At 33.1% G+C, this 24,614-nt stretch overlaps 1 protein-coding gene across 1 annotated transcript; it reads right to left on the bottom strand.

Annotated features, from left to right (window-relative positions):
- Nucleotides 1-1,628: 1,628 nt before the first annotated feature.
- Nucleotides 1,629-16,411, bottom strand: LOC145754736 (sprouty-related, EVH1 domain-containing protein 2-like). The gene is made up of 6 exons (XM_082570843.1): nt 16,107-16,411; nt 8,519-8,675; nt 7,541-7,709; nt 5,010-5,077; nt 4,275-4,937; nt 1,629-4,191 (listed from the first exon to the last, which is right to left on the bottom strand). The coding sequence occupies exons 1-6, from the start codon at nt 16,157-16,159 to the stop codon at nt 3,322-3,324; spliced, it is 1,980 nt and encodes a 659-aa protein (XP_082426969.1). The 5' UTR covers nt 16,160-16,411; the 3' UTR covers nt 1,629-3,321.
- Between the last annotated feature and the right edge of the window lie 8,203 nt (nt 16,412-24,614).

The raw sequence follows: 24,614 nt of genomic DNA, 5'->3' as shown, positions 1-24,614 counted from the left end.
ATCCCAGTTTCTATTTGAAAACAGTGTTAACACCCGAACATATTGACTTTGGTGCGTTTTTTATATTTGATAAAAATTGTATCATGAGTACTTGGAATATTTCTGTAAACGATAACAGTGGTGACTCAGCCGATTGGCGATCTTCAAGAGCCTACGAAGTAACAAGCAGAATATTAGCAGGGTTTCTTTTTGGGGAGTCGTTATATCTAATAGTAGTTTACGTGCTGTACCGGTATGATATTAAGAAAAAATCGGTCGGTTGCAAAGGCTTGCAAGTCGTTTTTGATCACTTGGCGCATATAAGTTTTGCTCTGATGTGCTTCGTGGTTGTGGCATCTTCAGTATTTCCAGATTTGTATGATAAAATATGCACCTTGAGCTTCATGATGTTCTATTGCTGTTTTATAGCGACAAATGCCTTTATGTTTCTTCTTTCCTGGTCAGGGCAAACCACTATCTACAAAACCAAAATTATAAGCACATTTTTGGGCAAGTTTCCAAAATTTGTAAGCTCGCACATTTACTTAGGCTATCTTGTTTCGGTTGGCCTCGAGTTTGGGGGATTTTTATCTCTGTTTACATACACTAGTTTAAACGGTACATGCCAAGCCGGTCCTGACGAGTCTATTCAGGAAAAACAAACAAGTGCAAAGATTATCTTACTGGTCGGCACTGTATGCACTTTTTTTTCTCAAATGGGGCTATTGGCCTTAATGTTGTACCCACTGTTAAAGAGGTACGGCTGTCAGCTTTTGAGTAAGTGCAATCATAAGGAAGCCAAGTTGCACCGTTTGGCAGTACGACTGTTTGTCTGTACGTTTATCTATGTTTCATGTGCTGCTGCTCGCTATATTTTAGTTATATTAACAATAGATGGTCAAGGTGCTCGCTACTGGATGAATATTTTTGCACACACCGTGGCAATAGCCATGGTAAGTGTTCAATGCTCCTACGAAGATAGAAAAAGGCGATTGTTACCGAACTTCGCCTTCAGGTGCTGGAGAAGCAACCGCGTTGCACCAATACAATGTAATGTTTAAAATCAAAACAACTATCTGACATGTTTTGTACTAAAATGGTTGCTTTAATGTTACTAAAAACTATTTGCACTTCGATACTTACTATTGCTTCAACCTTATTACGATTTTACATAAATATGTAAATAAAAAGTTAAAACCAATAAAACGAGTACTTGCTAAAAATGGGCATCGTGGTTACTTCGCGGTTTCCCTAAAAGTTATATTAGTAATATCAATTATAAGAGCTTTTGATTTTAAGTACTAAAACTGGTACTAAAAAAAATTGTTTTTAAGTACTAAAACTGTTTATCATGGGGCTTAGCAAGCCTTTAAAATTAATCATAAGACTTTGTTATATCATTAAAGTATACAAACTGGGTTGTGTTTGTACCACAATCATATATAGCCTAAATGTTTGTAGCAACCTTTAGTACCAAGTTTTGTTGTATTTAAAAGCGCTACGTTTACAAATCGAAGCTCTTGGCCATAACGTTTTCATCATTTTATTTTCTCTTAAAATGTGCGAAAAAAAGAACAAAAACAGAACGGCGTTTTACACAAAAACAATAGTTAAAACAAAAGCAAATAAGAAACAATAGTACGTAAAAAAAACAAAAAAAAACAGGCTAACTGTTAGTTTTAGCCAAATGAATGTATAAATGGCAAGATTGTTTTAAGTAAAAAGCAAAGACTTTTTTTAATGAGTTCTAGAAAAAGTCTAATTCATATATATGTTAGTATATACCAAAAATAGGTAAAAAATACAAAGACGATATTAGACTGAAACTTTTTAATAAAAAGAGTAAACATATTAAAAACTAAAAAGTAATAAAATTGATAAAGAAAAAAAGTCAAAAACGATCCAACAAAATAAATAAATTATTCATTGTATTAATTTGATTTAAAAGCAGTCTTCAGCCATTTTGTTAATAAAAACAACATCGGCTATTTAAATAACAACTGAGCCAGTAGTTTGGCAGATTACAGCAAAAAAGGGCAGTAGGCCTAAATACATAATCGCATTTAACAACAAAATTCCTATGCACCATTTAAATACACCTTTTTACTTTAGTTACTTTTGATGGCAAAAACGCCAAGGTCGCAACACAATTACACGTAAAGCTCTAAATGTGCAATAAAACATCAGCGATACATAATCCACGCGCGGTACTATATTAAAATAATAATAATAAACAGATTGTGTACTATGCAAAACTATGCCGCGCTCAATTATAGGTATGTTGCTTCACGTGATATCGTACCATCTTGTTTTTTTTCAAAATTTCTAATACGTTTTGTACTATAAATTTGGTAGTTTGGTACGTACAAGCGAAGGCAGCTTTCAAAACACATTTTTCAAATCGAAAAAGAGTTTGGTTAAGTTAAGAGTAATAAACATTAAAATACCATCGTGGAATTATAGGTTTTAAAGCATTATTTAACATTATGTGTTAACTTAGTTACCATTTTAAATATTATTAGATGAACATTAAATGGGAATTTAACAAATAACAGCAAGCAAGTAATGCTGTTTAAAAAATCAGATTAAGTATGACTGACCAACGTTATTAGAACGTTTACAAAAAAATTAATACCAAATATGTAAAAGATTTAGTTTAAAAAAATTTTAATTATAAATAAAACATCATTATAAAAAAAAATCTATTACCATTTGACAATCAAGCCAAAATATTAATTTTTCCAAAACGAAATAAACCTTTAATAATTTTTTTCATCTTGAGTTGAATATACCAGAATATGTTGTTATGGGTAATTCAGCGCATTGTATAAAAATTATTATAAAAATCAAGTAAAAATACGCTGAACTTTTAAAGGGAGGGAAATAGTATAAGAATAAATAAAAATAAACTGGCAATTTTTTGAAAATTGTACAGTCTTTATAAATCAAAAAATTGGCGAATAATAATTGTTTTTTTCTAGTCGAATTTAAATGTTATAAGTTAAAAAAAAAATCGTTATTTAAAAATACCGGAATTGGTTTTAAAAACAACTTAGACTGCTAAAATTTTGTAATGTACGATTACGTTAGCAGCGTTCCAGAGATTGCGTGAATACAACTCGCACGAAAAGTTAGGCGTTAAAAAATTGCGACGTGAACTTTGCGGCCGCGAGAGTGAGCTAGAGAGCCAAAGTTTTGAAGAGAGTAGTCGTTGAGGTAATTGTCAACTGTCCGACATCAGGCTAAAAATCACTGCTTGTCCAATAACACAACATCCAACTTCTAAGCACGCTGCCCTATTTAGCCTGACTTTAACGCTATACGCTTACCAACTGGAGGAAATCAGCGGCGTTTCTGGCTTCGATGATTGGGGCTGTTCCTGGCGTGCACCACCCCCTCGTGGCGGCCACCGCACACGTTACACTGCACGCCGCACCGATGAAAGCTTTTAAGTATCGGGTACAGGCAAAGGCAGGGCACGAAGATTGAAAGCAGTCCTAGAACAAGCCAGCGTCGACGAAGCGAGCCTTCGGTTCTACGCCGTGAACAAGAGCACGGATCGTCTTCATAATTTCCCTCCGAGTCGCTAAGGCAATGGTAGAGAACAAAGTCGGCGCATTTCATGCACGAAACGCAGTCGACGCATCGGTGGCACGAATCTCTGGGCGCGTCCGGGCATGAACCGGGCACGTTTCGGTCATGATTGAACATAGCCTGGCAGTATCTGCAACGCAGTCTCTCGCCGAGGTCCTCTTTGTATTTCCCGCTCTTTTTATCGCCAGGTTTTAGCGACGAAAGCCCACCGGAGGGCTCCGTGTACGAACTCGATTTGTAAAGAGGGATTTTTGAGTGTGGGTCCTTGAGCGCCCCTAACGATGACAACTGCAGCAACTCAGACTGGCGGCTGTAGCGGTAGGTGTGATATTGCGGTGAGCGCGTTACTGTGACGTCAGAAGACGGTGACGACGCGATCTGAACGTAAGAGTTGTACTTCGTCGGCTGTTGGTCTCTATGTCGCTCAAGGTAGTCCAAATTTGGAGTCTTGGTCCGGTGGGACGAAGACCGATCGTGATGAGCCGTCGACGAAGACCGATCGTGGGTGGATCGGTGGCGCTGGTGTTCGTGATGTATGCCGGGGTCGTGGCGCCTCCTGTGGCGGTGGTGTCGGGTGGGGTTGTGGCCTCGGTGACTCTTGGGCGGGAGCTCGAGTTTCTGCGCAGAAAATTTAAATGATTTAACAGAACGCTGTAGAAAGGTTAAATTTTTTAGAGTTTTTACTGAAAAATAATTCTTACCTTCGAATGATTTCTGTTCAAGCACTCCGTTTCTTCCGCTTTGTCGAAAGTGAATCGCGACTCGTTTACCACAACGTCATTACTCTGGTGCGGCGGTGTGATGACGTCACTACCGCAAGGAGTCTTTGCCGCGTCGGCGGACAATATGACGTCATCGTCGCCGGTGATAATGACGTCGGTAGCGCCGGGCGTACTAAAGTCGCTATTGCGACTCGAAGTCTTGGGGTCATTTCGGGGGCTTTTTGGCAACGACGAGTCACTTTGTCGAGTTCTACGGCTGATGACGTCACTTACGTGATGCCTTGGCAAAGAGTCTAGATGACGTAACGACGCCTTTGACGCCGGGTCGGGCACGCTCGGGCACACGTGACCGATCGGCTGGGACGATGTCGATATGCTTCGTTGCGCACGCCCGGGCAGGGACGACGAGTGACGACGCTGGGGAGTCATGACCGGAAGTGACGTGGTCGAAAGCGGCGGTCGAAACGGAAACATAGTGCCCGAGGTGTTCGAGGGGGGTAAGGGTCGCTGTCGCGGAGTGGTTGATGACGTGGAGTGATAGGACGAGGTGGAGCGACGGGAGGAGTTGGGTTCGTCGTGCGGTGGGGTGAGAGGGGAACCCCCCGGAGCCAGGGTAAACGAGTTCATGGAAGTAGGGGAATTCTATAAACAAGTGAGCTTAAAATTGCAGCAACCAAAAGTAGAAAAAAAATAAAACAAAACAGGGGTATTTACCGAAACAGGTTCGTCGGAGAGGCGGCTACAACCACTGCTCGTACTACTCGAACTACTCATGAGCGAAGCTAAAAACAAACATTTAAAAGTATTTAAAATAAAATTATAATTTATACAAAAAAAAATGTTTAATGTTGCAAACATAAAAATAATTTCGAAAACATTTATTGCAGTTAAAAAAATATTTATTTTCAATTAATACACTGCCAATAGAATTGTGTTGGGTATTTACAGTTTAAAGTACATATATCTGTAAAAGACTTTGAGTAACCGTAAGGAGAAAAAATCAAAATCCAATTAAAAATTCGCTACACTTCAACATTTCGTAACATTTCGATTGATTCGAATATTTTAAAGATTTTTCTAACAGTTCATTCACAACATTTCACGGTTTGTCAGAAATAATCGATAGCCGAGGAAGCAATGAGAACAAATTAAAAGCTGTCGAAAGAGAAATTTGCGGGCTAATAAAGAGCGGATGCGGTCGCAAAAACAAAGTCTCATTAGAGAAAGAGAAAGGAGAAACAATCTCTCTCTCTCTCCCGCCTTTCTCTTTCGCACATCAAATTAGGAGAGAATATGTCCAAGAATTTTTTTTTCTTAAAAACTATTTTTATCATTGCGCAATATCGCCAGACACTTTTGATGGTGATTAATTAAACATACATTCGTTGATTCCCAGTGTTATTTTGCTTACTACTAAATTATCATAACAACATACATTTAAATGGTGCACTTGTAGTTATTAAAGGTTCTCCAAAAAAACTAGAAGCGTATAAGTAATGAGACGCGAGAACCGTAAAAGTAACAAGAAAAATAAGCATCAAAAAACAAAATGGGAATAAAATATTAGATAAATTTTACTTGTAAAGACTGTTACCATTTATATATATATATATATATATATACTATAAAAAGGATTAAAAAAAGGTCATTTATTGGCAAATTTGATTTCTGGATAATAAAGCATTGTTATATGGGCCTGATATTGATTAAGCCACCGCAAACAACGGATAACTACATTTTTTTTTTCATTCATAAAATGTCGGCAATGACGTAAAACGTTTATCGATTTCATGAGGAAAAAACATTTCGTTATCCGCTGGTTGTCAGTTGTCGGGTAAAATAATTTCCAATAAATGTTTTTTCTTTTAATAAAAATCGCATAAGGTTGTTTAAAACAAATTTTAAGTTAAATTGTGATAGTGCTAATCGTTTAAATTTGATCAAAAGGCCAGAATTTGTAAACAAATAAGTTTTTCTTACAATTTTTATTAACACATGGATTTTTATACGGAAACCAAGTAATTTATGCTAAATTTTTAATATAAAAAAACAGCAAATAATTTGACCTCTGCCAACCAAAAACTACACAAAAAAATTACTAGCTTGACTGTTCAGTAGCATGTCGTTATATTCGAAAATTAATAACGGTGTTTCTATGGTACTAGAGTGTTTTTAGAACAAGAAATATGACTACCATCGGCGGTTTGGGCACTGGGTAAAAAAATAAACAACGTGTAGACCCCACGCATTTAATTTAAATCTACTATTCTTCGTTCAGGTGACTATATTTACTATAAAACGCATGTTTGTTATTGTTAGTACGCAAATCCAGCGCTTATATAATAGGAAATTAAAAAGCAATAGAAAAGAATAAAAACAGCGTTTCTCAAAATGTTTAAAGCTTATGAAACATTGTAAAATATTACTGCAAATGCCCTTATTACTATTCAAACGCATTATAATTCGTGTTAGCTTGTCAGCTATTAGGGTTTAGGCAATGCTTTGGATTTAAAGGCGATTTTTATTCGACAAAAAGCAATATCATTATGAATAACATAAAATATTCGTTCGGCTAATATTGGATATCTAATAAAACTTTATGACCAGTTAAATCCACAAGGGAAGTGAGACTTAACCGTTTATGACTTGGTTATGGGCACCAATACTCTACGAGCGATAACAAATTATGGAGAACGGCAAATTATTTTAAAAATTTATAAGCAATTTCCTTTTTAAATTTCATTTTTTTTTGCCATTGTCAAAAAGTTGGTTACTACCAAAATATTGGTACCAATGTTACCAATTTAATTTTACCACATAAAAATTAAGCCAACTAACATTAGTACTACCTAAAGGCTGAGATTACTGGGACCGGCACATTAACAGTAAACCAATATACATATATTTGAGTTACTCATACCCGGTCTTAAAGTGACGCCAGTTGAGTCATATCCAAAAAAAAGTGAACCTGACTAAATCATACATATTTTAATATTTTATGGCTATTTGGATTACAAAAAAATTTAATCTGAAGACTATTGTTAGAAAGTTTAACCCAGAGTGCACATATTAGTAATGTAGATCTGAAGCAAATACCCCCCGTTACATGGAGGCCAAAATTAACCCCCCAAGCCAGGTACTGTACATACCAGCTATCCCTAGGGTAGAGTACTAATACAAACACTTTTCAAAATAAGTTGGTTCAAAAAAATAGGTTTCTAAAAATTTTCTTTTGGAAAAATTACCTTTCTCTAAATTCTCGAGAGCGATTCTTATTCCCCGGTCGAAAGATCTTGCGTCCGGTGCTCCGTTGAACGCAAGTCCCATGCCTTGGTCTCCTATCAACCAGCGTTGGAACACCTCACTGGCTTTGGTGAACTGCATATGCGGTGGTATTCGAGTGTTAAGGGTGACCTGTAAAGTAAAGAATCAAAACAATGTAGTTACATTTCCAAATCTTTTTATTAAAATGCCCAGCAAATGAAGGACATGAATGTAAATGAGTCTATACCAAAATCACCATGTATAAAACACTTAAACAAAGTTTGTTTTAATATAATGAACTAGTCCATTAAATATATAAAAAAAGCACAAATATTATGCGTAACTAATACGAAAGTTGTCATTGCTATTCTAGGAACCGGTGTATTACAACACCCCAACAGGATACGAACCTGTTTAAAGCAATAAAAATTATGACTAAGAACTTAAACAGATCGCTGACTCACAGAAGAAGAGCTTTTGGAATTACGAAATCTCGAAAAAAAAACATCTGAGCCCGCTAAGCAGGAAGTCACGAAAATCGTTTAAAATGTCGAAGTGTTTACGAATCGAATAAACATTATTCATGTCATTATTAGCGCGTTACACATTGAAAAGCCGGTTAGTAGGTACACGCGGGTTATAACATACACAAACAATAAATGCCTGATGGCCTTATATGACTTATGATAACAAAATTGGGATTCTAAAATAAACAATAAAACAAGATATAATTTAAAGTTTGGAACAGTTTTATATACATGAATGCCTTATAGTCGTTCTTATCCAACTTGGTCTATTTAATTAGCATTTTTATATATTTATTGTAAATTACAAAAAGTTAATTAAATAATAATGTGTCCAAGTTAGACTATACACCTTCGTATCTAATACTACAACAGCAAAATAACATAAACTTAGAAAAAAAATAAAAAAAAATCTGAAATGAATTCACAAATTACCTGGTTATTTTTGATCCTGTATGCATACATCAGGTAAGCGGTTCTGAGGGCGTTTTCGTAGATTGCTATTTTACTGGGGCCCGGGCCCAAATGGGGTAACCACCCGAGCTCACCCCGCGACATCACGGTCCCCTCCACCCTCACTATGGGGCTGTCACTAAAGTAAAAACAAAAATTAACATGGAGCTATATTGAATATTAAATAAATTTAAAAACTATTTTGCAAAGACTGATTTGGCACAAAGGTAACAGAATTATATTAATTTCTTATTAAAAGTTCTTAAATAAAGAAAAGGAAATTTTGTAGAATAGTCAAAGATAATTAAAGCCTATCGAATTTGTTAAACTTAATTGTTTGTATAGGCCTTTATTAAATACTGTGTTTTGTACGGCCATATTTTTATTTAAAATTTATTTCCAAAAAAAATCAATTTACTTTATTTATTTTTTTTAATAATCAAGTCAGATTACGGTGCTTAAACCCAAAAGCCTTATTAGTTTGTTTATTTGTTTTAAATTGCAACACAAACTCTATATAACCTCTATATTATACAGAAAAACCGACATGGAATCGTGCTGTTACTTAACCCAAGAATGCGAGGTGATGCCTACTCTACGTCAACAAAATTTTAACCATTGACGTCAGTCGCTAAAAAAATGATAAAAAATTATCCGAAATATGTATTTTCCATTCCATATTAATTTACCCAAATTAGCAAACCAAAATTTTAAGAGTCAACTTAACTAGTAGTAAGGTCAAAGGCTTAGAAAACGATAATCGGACAGCATAAGACAAACATTTCCAAAATGCGCGCTCAATTTTCGGCTTAGCCAGAGTGCTGTTTCGCCAAGGCACGCGCAGCTATTCGCGAATGTTTACAGTAAGCCAGAGCTCGCAATGCCCCGCGGGCTCACGGTAATTCCTATAATTCGCCATTAAGTAACCATATCCGCTCTGTGCTGTTCAATGGTATTACATCGCTGTGTGTTATTCTCCATACCTTACATTTTCTGGCAACCAAAATTAAATGGAGCGAAGCGAACGGCAGTAAAAATTTTTGCACAAATTTATTTTTTTCGGAGCGGGAGATCGTTTGGGTTGCACTATGCCACAATAACTTGCAAGCCGCATTGCCTAGCACCTAAATATTGCGGTCGCAATGTTGTTTTTGGTATGCAGTAAAAGGTTTTGCGTTTACACCACGGCTCATGTTTTTAAAATTTACAGTTATGCAAAATTGGAGTAAAAAGACTGCCAAAAAATATTTATGTTTTAAAAAAAATACATTTTGCAAGGTTCGCATCACGTGACCTTTCTTTAGCAAGGTCACGTGATCGAGGTAGGGGTGAAGATACAATTGATCGCCGCAAACCCGGAAGCAATCGGCTCGCCAAAAGGCGTGGGAAAACGGAAACTGATCAGCCAATTGATCTCGCGTCGAACAAGTCACGTGACCACGCCAAGTGCTGGTCACGTGATGTATTTTGGTCAAACATTTTGCGGTTGCAAAATTAAAAGTTAATTTTTTTTGTTTACGTTTTCTTCCAATTGCCAAGACCAATTAGACAAAGGTTTGTAGATGAAAAAATTGCAATTTCTAATCCAAAAAATTAAACAACCAATAAAAAAAAAAGTTTCCAGATAGTATTATGATCAATATGAATTTTTTCACGGGTAAAAACTAATAAAAAATATCAAATTTACAACACCGCGACCAGAAATAAAAAATACCATGATACACATCAGTCACTTGGAACTTATTTGCAATCAGAAACCAACGAGCGATGTCCTCATGTTTACAATAAACCACAAACTTACGTGCATAAAAACACACGACTACTCATCTGAGATCCAACTAATTAACCAGTGTATAAAAAGATACAAGATAATTAATAACAAATGGTTTTTATTTAAACCTTTTGAGACTTTGGCAATACATGAACGTTATAAAGTACTTCATTTTGAATAAAATGGTCTTAACTCATACTAAACTTATGCAAAATAAAAGTTTAAAAGTTTACTTAAAGAATCATTTATTTATTCTCTGATGTTAATAAACATATTGACAACTCCAATATAAGTTAAAGTGAGTTCTTGAAACTAGGTTAAGGTTATGATAACGTTGTTGATCTTAACAAACATCAGCTGCTTCAAGCACTTCTAAAAACAATATTCATATCTTATGATAATATGCTTATTTTTATAAAGAAGCTACCACAACAAGCATTGCTTTTAAAAATATATTTAAAAGTTTACAAGCCTAATATAGAGTTCTTATTAAAATCGCGTTATTGTTATTAAAAAAATATTTTTTTTGCAAATTTATAATTGAATTTGGTGTTAAAAAAGATTTAACAAGCAGCGAAAATGTAAAGCAAATAAACTAATTCGGCCAAGTACTTTCTCAAAAACTTTGCCAAGTTGTTGACAAAAATTGGATTTGATCGCGTATCCGATAAGAGAATAACATTCACATTTGAATCTCGCATACCATACTAACCAATCATATTTTATTTACGAACAGATCAATCGAAAAACAAAGCTCTTGAGCGGATGTTTTTGCTTTTTTCGCGGTAACAAAATCGTACCAAAACGAAACGATTTCACGGAAAAATAGTTGCCCAGTGACTTACATGTAGTTTGTTTTTTGATTACAAATTACACAAAAAATAAATATTAAAACCTATTTTAGCAGAATAGTGTAAAACACTTTTAAAGCTTATGCTAAAATATAAGTTTTAAGACTTCCAAGCTGACAAAATGCACGGTAAAATAACTATTTTCTAAAACAAAACAATATCTAATGCCAATTATAAAACATCATAACAACCAAAGTAACCTAACTGGATAACGTACCTAAACAAAAGAAAAGTTTTAAAGAACGTTGATGCCCAAAAAACTAAACAAAACTATCAAAAAACGTCAAGAAATAATAAATTATTTAAAGAAAATCTAAAAACAAAATTTTAAAACAAACTATTTAAATTAGGTATATATATAATAAATTTTCCCTTTGATGAATTTGTAAAATTTAATTTAAGTCTGTCTAAGATATCCAGTGCAAATAAAAAGACCAACATTTACTAGAAAAAATAAAAAAATTTTTTTTGTATTAACAGGTTAGAACAAAAACATGTAAGAAAACAATTACGAAAAAATGTTAAATACCTAATAAAAAAAGGATATTTTAAACAAAGCACACCCACCTGTAACATATTTTACGCTAATTTACCAACTATTAGGCAAAAATACGTGACTTGTATTTAAAAATTAGCAAATTTTTCAAATAAATTCTAAAATATGTTCAAAAATTTTTTTTTTAAATTTGTTTAAGAGTTCAAAAGATGACGACAAAGAAAGGCCTGATAATTCGCTTGATCTAACTTAAATGCGATCGGGTCACGTGATGTTGCGTTTTATTACTGTTGTCGTTCGCAGGTGTCATTTGTCGTCCTATTGCGTGCAAATAAATCAGAATAAAGCACGGATTGGCGTCGACCGCGGTAACCTTTTTGGGGGCATTGACGGGGTAAAAAATAATAGGTGTTAAAAACATTTGAATTAAAGGAAACTGCTTCAAGTGACTATCAGGGTATATGGGTAAAATATTATGGGGTTTAAAGGGTGTGTTAAATTAAAAGTAAGCGTTTGGTTTTGCCCAATGACCATGGTTTTGAAGTGCAAAAAAATATAAAAAATAAGAAACAATTTAACACGGAAACTATGTATACAATGGGATTTTTTTTTCGTTGAAGGAATATCTTATGTTGTTTAGGTATCCTATGTGTTAAGTAATCAATAAATTTCATAAAATAAATTATAGTTTAAGGTAACGCTTTAATTTTACAATACTACCAAAAAAATTATTTCAAAAATATAAACAAGATTTTGAAACTTTAAAAAACATTAACAGTAACCTCTGAAAAAAATATAAAATAATACAAAATATTTCATTTGCCCGCTCGAACGAGGCGCCTGTTGTTGATAGAAAATTCGACATGCAACACGATTCCGGAAACAGAACCCCGATTTAACGTTTGGTTGAACAACAATGACTACATAACACAGGGGCAAATTTAAGCCTGTAAACTAACTGGGGGTTAAGCGTTCGAAAATTGTGCTTTGCAATTTTTTAAAACTTCGAAACTGTAAAGTTAGTTTTGAACAAAAAATGGGCCAGTTTTCAAGCAATTTCTATTTTCAAAAATGGAAAAGGGTTCTGGCTTTTTCATTTAAATTAAAATGGTGTACAAAAACTGCAAGACTTTATTGGCTTGGGTTTAAAATAAACTTTTCACTCTTCAATGCCAAAGCGATATAAAATCGTACCATAAATATAAGTTTAAAATCAAAGTATGATAAATACAGCCCATGTATAGAAACGCGGAATGTGGAAAACTGTTACAAAAAAAGTTTTAAAAAAACGCACCAAATGTCAACAAGGTTTAAACTTAAATACCCCCTTACGCGTATCTTAACAAATTATAACATCCGCTACAGTTAAAGGGCATGGCTCACAACCGTAAACCATCACAGACGCGTAGTCTATAATAGGCAAGCGGACCCTTGTTAACCTGCCGAGCAGTACAAAAATAGAAATCGTCCAAATTGAATTCGGAAATTCTGGAATGAAAGAAAACGAGAAACGGGCCTTTAATTCGACCGCACACTTCCTTGCGTTCCCCTTTAATATAATACCGCGCCGGAAAAAAACGACATGTCAATAGGCTGAAGAATAAAGCGTAAGATTTATCTGAAGGGGAAACGAGAAGCGGTAATGCCTGGGTTTTATTTCCGTTAATAACGATATGGTCCGGTACTAAACCAGACAGATCACACACGTTTAAAGTCTAGTGCTGATTGATGAATAGGCTTGGTGAGCTAAGCAAAGGACGGCTAAATTATACCTTACAATACACCAAAAAACTTAACAAGTTTAGACCCTAGACATAAAACTAATGCAAAGTTAAAATGGATAGATATGAACCCTTATAAAACATTACGTCACATATGCCTTGAAAAATAGGGGTAAATATTTAGAGCCTGTTTAAAGCATACACATGTTTGTTAAATGTTACACAAAAAAAATCTTGTAGGTCGGTCAAACACCTTTGATCATTTTACACATTACATTCTGAAGCTAGTTTTACAGTTTTAATAATGTTAAAATGGGGTTCTTAATGTTTGTTTAAGTGATGTAGCAGAAACAGCACCAATTTCTGTGGGGTTCATTATTTTAAAATACTTACAAGCTGCACGAAATTAAAACAAATATGTATATAACCAAACAAACACATATTAAGAGGGTAAGAGGCTTCACGGTCAATTTCAAACCAGGTTCTTAATCAAATGCAATCAAAGGTTAATGCCTTTATTTTGACAGAGTATCGACTAAGGCCAATTAGGCTTCTACAGTCAACAGCAACAACGGAAAAGCCGTCAAACATTGTTCCCCCTTACAAACAAACGAAAAAAAAAACAAACACCGCCGACCGGAAAGCGATGAAGAGATGGCAAATATTGACTGTAAGATCACAATCGGGTTGAAACCGAGCGCAGACAAAAGATTACGACTACGGGACCGACGAGTATTGCGCTATACAAAAGTGCGTGCTAATCAGCAGGATCGAAATAGGGAGAAATTTCTGATGGACTTTTTATTAACTGCCACGCCCAGCTACTGTCAATTACAAATTGATATGTTGCGAAATAGTGGTCGCAGTACACACAAATTGCGCAAATAATTAATAAAAATTTGTAGTAAGAAAATAGCGTGAATACCCTACTTTGGGCAACGAAATTTCAAAGCACGTTTTAAAAGGCAAATATATAAAAAAATTACTAAAGCCCTAACATAGAGTTATATTAAACAATTCCATTTTAATTACCGGACATACTTTAACATATTTAATAAAGCATTTTTTAAATTTATTGTCCAATTGTTAATTTTTACAGATATCTAGTAATATATCGTACAAAATATGCTTCAACTTATGAAAAAGATTAAGATTACGTTTTAGGCACACGTTTGTTTATGTGAGGATAAAAATTCCTTGTCTCAACTTGATTGATAAAACTTGGACGAAAAAAAAACATCTTAAATAATTTAGCAGCTATTTCTGTATGCAAATTTTCAATGTCACAGTTTTTTGTTATGTAACAAAACTGTGTCTAATTGCTCGGAAAAAATCAAACAAAATCAAACCTAAAATCTTCATTTCCCACAAAAATAGTATAGGTAAAAGTTGTATACTAAATACGAGTTACAACTTTTCAATTTGGAAAAAAAGCTTGGCAGAATAAATCGAAAATTATGCGATAGCGTTAATGTGTATTAGGAGTTTCAAGGAAAAATCACATACAGTTCAACCCAGTCACGATAAATTACAAATCACATCAGATAAAGCCACCTAACGTACTATACGCTGTATCCTTCATACATTACAACGAAATTTTTTCATTGATGAATTACACAAGACGGCCGACTTCCAGTTAAATAACGTGCAGTACTTAAAAAAGAAACGTTTACGCGGAAAATCGAATTCGCTTCCGCTTTTCTTGAAAGGTTTCAAAAGAAAAACGAAATTTATAAGAATTATCGAAAAAAGGTCGAGTTTCCTTATTATGTTACACATATGTCTAAGTAAGTCAAAACAAGTATATCTTGGTATATATCTTAACTGGGGCACATTGTATTATTTAAACTATGTAAAATAACAAACTTTGGTAAACTCAAAATTAAGTTTATCAATAAATAAAATGGCAACAATATAGGTAAAAATATTTTAATTAAAGCATATTTTTACCTACAAAATTAATTCTACGAATTAGTCCAATTTTATTGCCTTAAAATTTAGTTACGTTATATTGTAATTGATAAGTAAAAATGTAATAAAAAAAAGATATCTGATTACCCAAATTAAGCCTTATTTGTGTAATTCAACCATTTGCAGGGCGCATTAGTCTGTACAACGTATATGTAGAAACGTCAATCAAATACCAATTTTAAATATTAACCGAAAACATTTAATTTCCTAATTCTCGCGGGGTGTATTATCAACCAAACCTAGCTGCGGAGGCGCCGTGTGCCTTAGTATAAGTACACTCTTAATCCGTCGGTTCTCCAGAGAAAAGGGGTAATATTTATCAGTCAGTAGGCCATGCTACGCTGGCTGTTACAAATATAAACAAAAGGGTATCATGCCTGCCTTACTCGCACGCGAACAGCGAAGAACAACACCGAAAAAATAAACTTTGCTTAGCAACGGCCGAATACCCTGCAATCTGGCCGTAATGACTGGTTTTACCACCAGCAAGGTCGCGTGCAAGTTACAACTAATTTTAACCTGTTAAACAAGCGTTTGGTTAGGTGATAATTTAGTTAAACGCCACCGTACAGCATTTGGTTTAAGAATTCCCTGATTTTTATTGCGGGCAATTTCTTCCGAGTAAATATTGACCCAGTAACTTAATAGGCTATACAACCAAATTACAACTGGCGTTATAGACCGAGCAAAAACATTACCATACGTTAGGTTCTTTACATATATTTTCAATAACCTAATGAACAAAAAAATAACTACTTACTTCCACTCGATTTTTTCGTGCTGATTTCTTTCGTTAGGCCTGTGGTCCGCCATACGAGACGGCTAGTTCGCATGCTACGCAGAATTTCTTGTTTGTATTTTCTATTTTTTTTTCTTGCTTCGATGTGTCGACGATAAATAATAATCCTCAAGGGTCCATGGCCGAAAGTTCGTCGCCGGGTTAAAATTATCTTTTTTTGGACCTCATCTCGCAGTACAAAACACAACTTAGTTTTAAAGTAAAGTTAACAACTCGAAAGTGGTATTTTCTATGAAACAAAAAACTGATTAAAAATGGAAAACAAATTTGCCTAATAAAACGAACAGTACTGATTTTCCCAAAAGCAAAACTGACTTAAGTTAAAAAAAACTCCCTTTTTGTCAAACCAGCAGTTCATAAAAAAATCTAAAACAAACAAAAATATAAAGTGCTTGCGCTTTGACCTGATACACCATAAAAGAAACCACATTTCTGCACTAAACATGAAGTATTCTGTACAATAACTGTAAAAATTAGTCTGTGGTACCTCCAAATGGAAATAAAACTATCTTAAAATAAAGGAATATTAGTCAAAAGACCACGAGCGTAATTTTTTGGAAACAAAAATAAATCCAAACGCTCGTTTCTGTGCATGGCAGTTCCAAACCCGACGCAACATCATTTGAATATAATAAAAATACATTAAACACGTGCTAAGCATAATTAACTTGATGAATAACTGTACTAATTTTGAGTTTCTATGTCTGAGAAGTGCTACTGCTGATTATGAATTCTGCTTTGCTCATATTAAAAAATCACAACATTGCATAGTTGCAAATTAAACATCTCGCTGTCAAAATGGCCAGCAACAGATTTTATATCTTTCAAATCAGCATTAATCGATTTACGACTGTCCGTGATAATATCATAAACAAGCTATTACTATTACTACTACTATGCTGCTACCAGTCGTATTCGCAGCGCATCACGCCACATGGTAATTAACTAAGGATGTAATTGGAGACTCTGCCGTGCAAGCGGATATACCGAAGCGCTAAACTCTTCTTTAACTAGTAGTAAGGCTAACAAACAACCATGGGTCTGTGATATCGCAATACGTTTGCATGCGCTCCGCCGCCGCCATGTCAAATGCGTTATGATGTGTTAAATTTTCAGGCGAAGTGCGATTGGGTCCGGTTACTATTTCTAAGACAAAAATACTTTTACCTAAAAAGTATTTTCCTGCAAAGTCGTAATTTAAAACCGCTGATATATTGGAAGCCATTTAACACGTTTAACTTTTTTTTTTTTTCTGGTCAAAGTTGTTAAAAATAACAACATAAAGCATAACTATCACGAAAAAGGTTAAATATAACAACAAATGTATAGTAATCCAACACCTTAAAAGAGCTACTTTACATTTTTTACGTTTAAAATATCCCTAAACTGCAATTTAATATTTCTAGCAACCTTTAAAAATATTTTCGTTAGTCTTGTTTAAATATATTCCAAGTTGCAAAACAAATTATCAAGCTATGCTTTTAATTGGTCCCTAATCGAGATTTGAATATAGCAAGGCTATAACCAGAATAAAAACCACATAAGAGGTATGTTAAATGCATCTTTAAAGCGACCGTATAAGATCCTACTTACTTAAACTTGGCACCGTTACCTGTTACGAAAGAAGAAGTATAATCTTCAGTTTAAATTGCCACTAGCTTGTATAATACTAAAAAACATAACACAAAGATTTAAGAGTGTTTAAATTTAAATAAAGTCATCAAAAAATTTAACTGGAGTAATAAAAGAAATTGTTTATTCATAAAATATGTTCCAAAAAGTGTAAACACTATGCTGGCTAGCACAAGCTACGTTGCTGCAAGATAGGCGTAGCTTTTTTTGGCCTTCTAAACGTTAATTAATTGAGGAAACAACAGCAATCTCCATCGAACTAAAAAACAACATTACTCTGGCCCTGATGATAGTGTATTTACGTAAGTTATTACCTGGCCTACGCGCGTGTATAGTAATAGTATATTTATTGATGATTAAAGCTTAACGAATGCATTACCGCTAGTTAATGACGCTCTGTACTATATGCAAACTGCATTGATAAAAAAAATTAACTCAAATTATGTCGATGTAAGTTATCACATATACCCAAAAAAAATCGTTGTAGATTTTATCTAGTTTATATATATAAAACGGCAACGACAGCTTACTGTTCTCCAAAGAAACTATCAAAACCCCACAGTAACTTTGCTATAAACCTAGCTTAAAGGATCTTTTATTCATAAAAAAATATTGCCTTTAGCAAAATTTTTGATAAATGATTAAAAAAAAAAAAAATTTATGAATAAAGTTGCAATAGATATTTTTACTAAAAATCGAGTTAGCCTTTTTCAACTTATCCTTACAAAAAAAAACAGTTATTAATTATTCAGAAAACCTTGTCTTAACACAACCCAGGCAAATGTTTGTACTTCTTGTATAACATAATCTCAGTAGATTAAATATCGTAAATGTTATCCGAAATCAATTTATTTTACCGCAATACGCCATGTTAATAACTTGTACTATTGCGAAGTGGGGAATCAAAATACTGTATGAGTAGAACATTAAACAAGGTTTTTCGATAACGTTTTACGACTTTTTGATAAGAGTTTTTAAATGGTATGAAAAGCAGTTGCATAGGGTGTTGTGAAAACCGCTCCATCACATAATATGCCAACAAAAGTCAAAAAAAAACAAATCAAAAAATCGAAAAATCAACGGTTTAGAAAGAGAAAGGGAGCGGATGTCGGGATCTGGCATGTTGTCAGGCAAATGTGACATCGCGGTGGTCACGTGACCAGCACATGAAAGCAAGCAGCGAGCCTCTTTCATTCGAACAATTTCCGGACCATTCATTAAGAAGGCCGCGGCGCACCGATAACCCTTGAAAGCTGGGTGGGAAAACGAATTTGTTATTGGAAAAATATTGAGAAAGTGCTGGCTGTTGTGCGCTGTTACAGTTCGTTTAAGCACGCCTAATGTATTCAAACATATTTTCCAGCCTAAGTGTTTAAAAAAACAAAACAAATTTACTTTTGTTTGTCTCTTTGCGATGTCAAAGTATTAATTAATTAAACAACTTTCCTTTTAAATGTTGTTACATTCTTGGATTAAAATGAAAGCGTGTGTTTTTTTATCCTCCCAGCACAACTATAGTTAACCGTATACGGTTTTATTATGTTTTAAGTTGAACAAGTTTTAAAAAACATGGTGTGAAAGTTATTTTTCATCATTTGTTGTTTTTGTATCGAGTTCAAATCGTAGATTTTTCTTACAATGGCATCCAGCAGATCTGGAAATCGCATCCACGTGCCAAAACAAACAAACACAAATCGTAAAAATCGTTCTAATACCGGCCTCTTACTTATTTTTGCCCTGCACGAACGTTCTGTATTGTAAACAAATCCACCGGCAAATTACAATAAAATTCGAGGCCTTGAAGAGCTTTATACCGGACGAGATGGCGTCTCATGGTCGGGTATAGGCAGACAGTTATTATCTTTCAAAATTAATCACATTTTTCCTACGACTCTACAACAATTTGATTCACAAAATTATATTAAAATCCCAAGTAAGGCCTGATCATTATTAGGCCACAAGATAATGTGCTTTAAAATGTATCACATTTTAATATCATTTATTGTACAATAATTGATGATATTCACGTGTTTTAAACCTTTTTGTTGATGTCTCTGCCCACTAAATAAACAATACATATAAGATTTGTTTTTATGTCCTGTATATGCGCGATATCAAAACTGGCAAATTAAGCAAAACATTGAACAAGTTTAACAAAGAATAAACCGATGCCAAGGTAGCTTATAATTACTGAGGTTAACCTATTTCCGCTTTCTCAATCAAAATCGAATTATGAGATAACGCAGCGCCGGAACTGAGACACAATGTAATTTGGCGATCTTTCAAAATAAAAAACGCATTCGTTTTCGAATAAATTATGCAACAGGCCAACAAATAACATCCCATCGCCACGACCGCAAGTCGTTTTTGTGAATGAATAGTCTCAAGAAGCTAGGTCACGTGTTTAAGCCGAGATCGATAACGCATTAGAAAGGATACGCTTCCGCTTGTTGTGCGAGCATGCATTATTAAACGAGCTGGCACATGATGCGAACAGGCTAAGTATTACTGTGTAAAAATTATGAGCGTACTCGTTCTCAAAATTTGATTGCATCATTGACTGGCTTATGATATATCCGAAATGTGGCTCGGCGCCCTTTCAACTGAATTAGGATGTGGCTGTCGGACGATTTAACTGGTTTTGTGGGGTAAGTTAAGTTGATGGCCAACATGTTTTGTCAAATACGCTACTGAATTTATACGGTTACATTGTAGAGATAAATCTAGTTTTAACTACCAAAATATTAACAAGACTGGCTTTAAAAATAGGATATTTATATGTATTTATTGTATACTACTGGTCAAAAAATCCTGCAAATTATAGAAATACACACATATTGTTGAGGTCAATTTTCACAAAAATTAAGCAAGCGTACATACCATTTAGTTCTGACTTTATCTTTTGGTATTGCCTTGCCCTTACTGGTCAATTAACCAAAAAATATTTATAATAAAAATCACAGTTTCCAAAATTTTAAGTAAAATAAACAAACATATTATACCTCGTGTTTTCTCCTGAAAGGTAATACAGGTATAAGGTTTGCTTCTGAGTCATTCATTTACAATAGAACACAAATCGTTGTATAAATAGTTACTATTTACTACTAAAGGTCTATCCTGCTATTGTGGATATAACAAACTGCCAAACCAGCTTCCTGGATACATTATTTAACCTGTAAGTATTACCATACATACAAATAATAACATACACTGGGTTGTAAAGGAAATATAATTGCCATTTTAAAGCTGTGCTTAGCTAGTGCATATTGCAAGATATATGCCTGATTTTTCCATATATATATAAAATATTTAAATGAATTTTTTATAGGATAGAATTTAAATAGTTTTAACTACACTCTGTTTTGTATTAAACTGGCAACATTGCTTGATTTTAATATTTCAAAAATTGCAAATGTAGCTATTTACTTATTGTTTACAAATATTGTTTGTTATTGCCTGTTGACCTACACTTTGTTTTTATTTCCGAGAAATAAGTGAGTTCCAAATTATGTCCCTATTTGCCAAACATTCAAATTGCTTTTTAAACTGATTAAAAGCTACATTTCTATTAGATATATCTCAACACACTTTCATTCAGGATTAATTAAATATGACAAATTTATAATTACTGGTTACCTACAAACAAATTTATATAACCATACTAGCTATTACTTATTCTGTCATAAAGGTATAGGTATACTATAGCTTACAGGCTACCATAGACTTTATAGGCCTATTCTGATTGAACATAGATCTGCAATATTCAAATTTTATTTTCTCGATAAAAAAAACTTGCAACATTAATAGCATTTTAGAATAGGTTTTTAACAAATATTGCTCTAAAAACTAAAAGAACCTTGCAATGTAAATGTATAATACAAAACAACATTACAAAGTTGTGAATGTAAAAAATTTACAAAAAATGTAACAGTTTTATTTTTATTAACTGTTAATTTTAAGTTGTAAAATTGGCTACCTGAAAGAATAAATAAGAAAAACCAATCAACTACCACTACTATACAACCAAACTAACTACTACTACTGCAATATTTGGTGTAATAAACATCAACACTTTATAAGTATACAAAACAATTTGTTACACAAGCCACTACCTAGTGCAACGACTAATATTTAAATATTGGTAAGAAAATAAGGCCACAAAAATTTAAAAGATAAATTTAATAATAAAATTATGGATTAAATTAAAACTAGCATTATTATAACATTACTAAACTAACTAACTTTGTTCAAAAAAAACTAGACTTGCTTTTATTACTAAAAAACCACTAGAAACTAGACCACACTTGTCATTGTACAAGTGTCTGAGCGTGAGATGGACAAATGAAAGCCAAACCTTTACCAGCAGACCATGTACAGATAAAGTAGTTTTGCGACTAATGTAGAAAAAATCCCTTGTCTGTCTGCAGTTGATGTTAATTGCAAAATATTACAACTTAAAAAAGATTGTGCCTAGTACAGTTAATATAATACCTCGTCTTCGCAAAACCTGATAGGCAATTGACTGATTTACAGGCTTATTACCTTAACTAAACAATCAAAAAAGTCAATTTTACATGAAAAATACATCCTAAACTTTAATACAGTAAATTTTAATGGAATTTAAAGATATAAAAGATTAACTGTTTTAATCCTAAAATACCGCATTGGCTAAACTAAGTCACGAACAAATACATTTCTTTCTTAGAATTGAGAACGGCCTACAAACCTTGCCAAGCAAAATGCCAGCGACAAATTTTTCAATGGGTTCTCTATGTTATAGGTGTGGGAATTCAAAACACTACACTGCTCGAAAAGAGTTAAAAGAAACAAAGAAATCGCTCCTCGACGAGTTGTCGAGTGTTCAAGCATTGAAAAAAATAGTTTGAGAGGAGAAGTCTTTCTCTAAAGACAAACACAGGTTTATCTCGTTTCTCTTTTATCTTGATCGTAATTGGCTAGCGGCAAAATTACGCAAGAGAAGTTATCCTTTGCAACATTTTTTCTTTATTTTTAATAAATATGTAGTTTATCCTCGAATAAGATAAACACATTTATTTTAAAAAGAATAATATTTAAAAAAAGTCGAAAGCCAAGTAAAAATTGCAGTTTAACACTACCTTAATATATACAATCAAAAGTTTAACTAAGTATTAAGTCAATTTGTTTGAATAAACCCTATTTTTTTAATTGTGCCTCTTAATTTTAAAATATGCATTTTTTATTATTAAAAATATTTTTTATTGTGTATTAACTAATACCTTATTTCCAAAACCAATTCTTTTTTTAATCTTTATAAGTAATTTTACTAAAAACCGTTTAAAGAAATCCTAAAATTACTTTCAAATTAGTAGTTATTTGTAACTGCAATAAAACAGGTAAACCCATGATAAACTGCTTGCCAGTGTCTACAAGCGGATACAAGAATGTGGTAACTTTGTCAGACGAGTGCAATAAAATACAAGTAATTTCCCTGTACCAATTTTTAGAATTTCATACCTGAAAATCTTAAATGTCGTTGCCTACAATTTATTAATTTAAATTCCATATCAGAGTTATGTTACAATTTTATTTTTAGTAGCTAAAAATTAAAATTTTAAACAATAAATCAAATAAAATATATATTTTTAATGCAAAATCACATTTTGAACCAACAACAAATTAATATACAATTCAGTTTATGCAAAAATATATGTTTCAAACTTAAATCTTAACATGTAATTTTAAATGGCAATACCAAAAAAGGGAAAAAAATATGAATAACATCATTGTAAAAATGATTAAGTGTCTGACACAAAGTTAAATATCAATCGCTTTCTTATATAAAAATGTAACACCTAATCCGATTTGCGTGCGCAATACATAAACACCATACCAAATAATACATTTAACGTACTTAGCGATGTAAAATGTTTTAATCTTGCGCTTGGAGGTAACACGGTTAGACCACGCAAGCTCGTCATGTTCCTAAACAAGTAGACAACTTGCTTTAGGCTATGATTTACGCCACTGCCAGTTTCTTGATCATGTATCAAGTTTAAATCTTGTTGAGATTGCGTGGTCTAGATTTGGCTGAAGAGATTTAACGTAAGATTGTTAAAACAGTGACAAAATATTTTACAAGAGATTTAAAATTGTAAAGCAGTTTTCAAAAGCAAATTAAAAAAAATAAAAAGAATATAACATAAAATGGCAATCTTAATTTACTAATAAAAAATAGTTGTTCACTATGACAAAAAGTAGCGTTTGTTTAAACTACAGAGATATATGTTTAGTTATTTTAATTAAAACATTTTTTAGTTATTTTTAATTAAAAAAAACAACAGAACTAAACATTATGAACTGTTTATAGTATACCTTTTTAATTTATTTTTACTGTAGATTATTACCAACAACCATACAGTCAAAATTTAAATGTTTATTATTTAAGTTTGCTAAAAAAATTAAAATCAACGACAATTTTTAAAACTTCCTTTTTGCGCTTTACGAGGATTTTATTGTCCGGTTTAAACCGGGAAATTGCAGCATAAAATGTTTATTTGTACAAACTTAAAAAAGGCATTTAAATAAAGGTAATACAGTCAAGTATAAGTCGGTAAAACCCACTCGGTAAATTGTTATGTATAAAGATACTACTTGTTAAGCTAAATATAATTTACAAATTAGTTCCGAAATTTAAAAAAAAACAGATTTAGTTTAAATTTATGGGAGAATTCTTGGTATATTAGATTGAGCTAGTCAAGTTTTTTTTAAAGAAAAATTATGATTGACCTAATTTTAAGAAGACGTCATATTATTACGATTTATTAAATAGGAGAAAAAATTTAATTAATATGAGAT

Source organism: Corella eumyota, chromosome 6 (assembly GCF_963082875.1).
Source record: "Corella eumyota chromosome 6, kaCorEumy4.1, whole genome shotgun sequence".
In the NCBI taxonomy this organism is placed as follows: domain Eukaryota; kingdom Metazoa; phylum Chordata; class Ascidiacea; order Phlebobranchia; family Corellidae; genus Corella; species Corella eumyota.
This window is presented reverse-complemented; position numbering and strand designations above follow the sequence as displayed.

Coding starts and splice junctions, on each gene's coding strand:
- LOC145754736 (XM_082570843.1), bottom strand. CDS start 16,159: ATGGCGGACCACAGGCCTAACGAAAGAAATCAGCACGAAAAAATCGAG. Junction 7,710..8,518: donor ACAGGATCAAAAATAACCAG/GTAATTTGTGAA, acceptor TTTACTTTACAG/GTCACCCTTAACACTCGAAT. Junction 5,078..7,540: donor TCTCGAGAATTTAGAGAAAG/GTAATTTTTCCA, acceptor GTTTGTTTTTAG/CTTCGCTCATGAGTAGTTCG.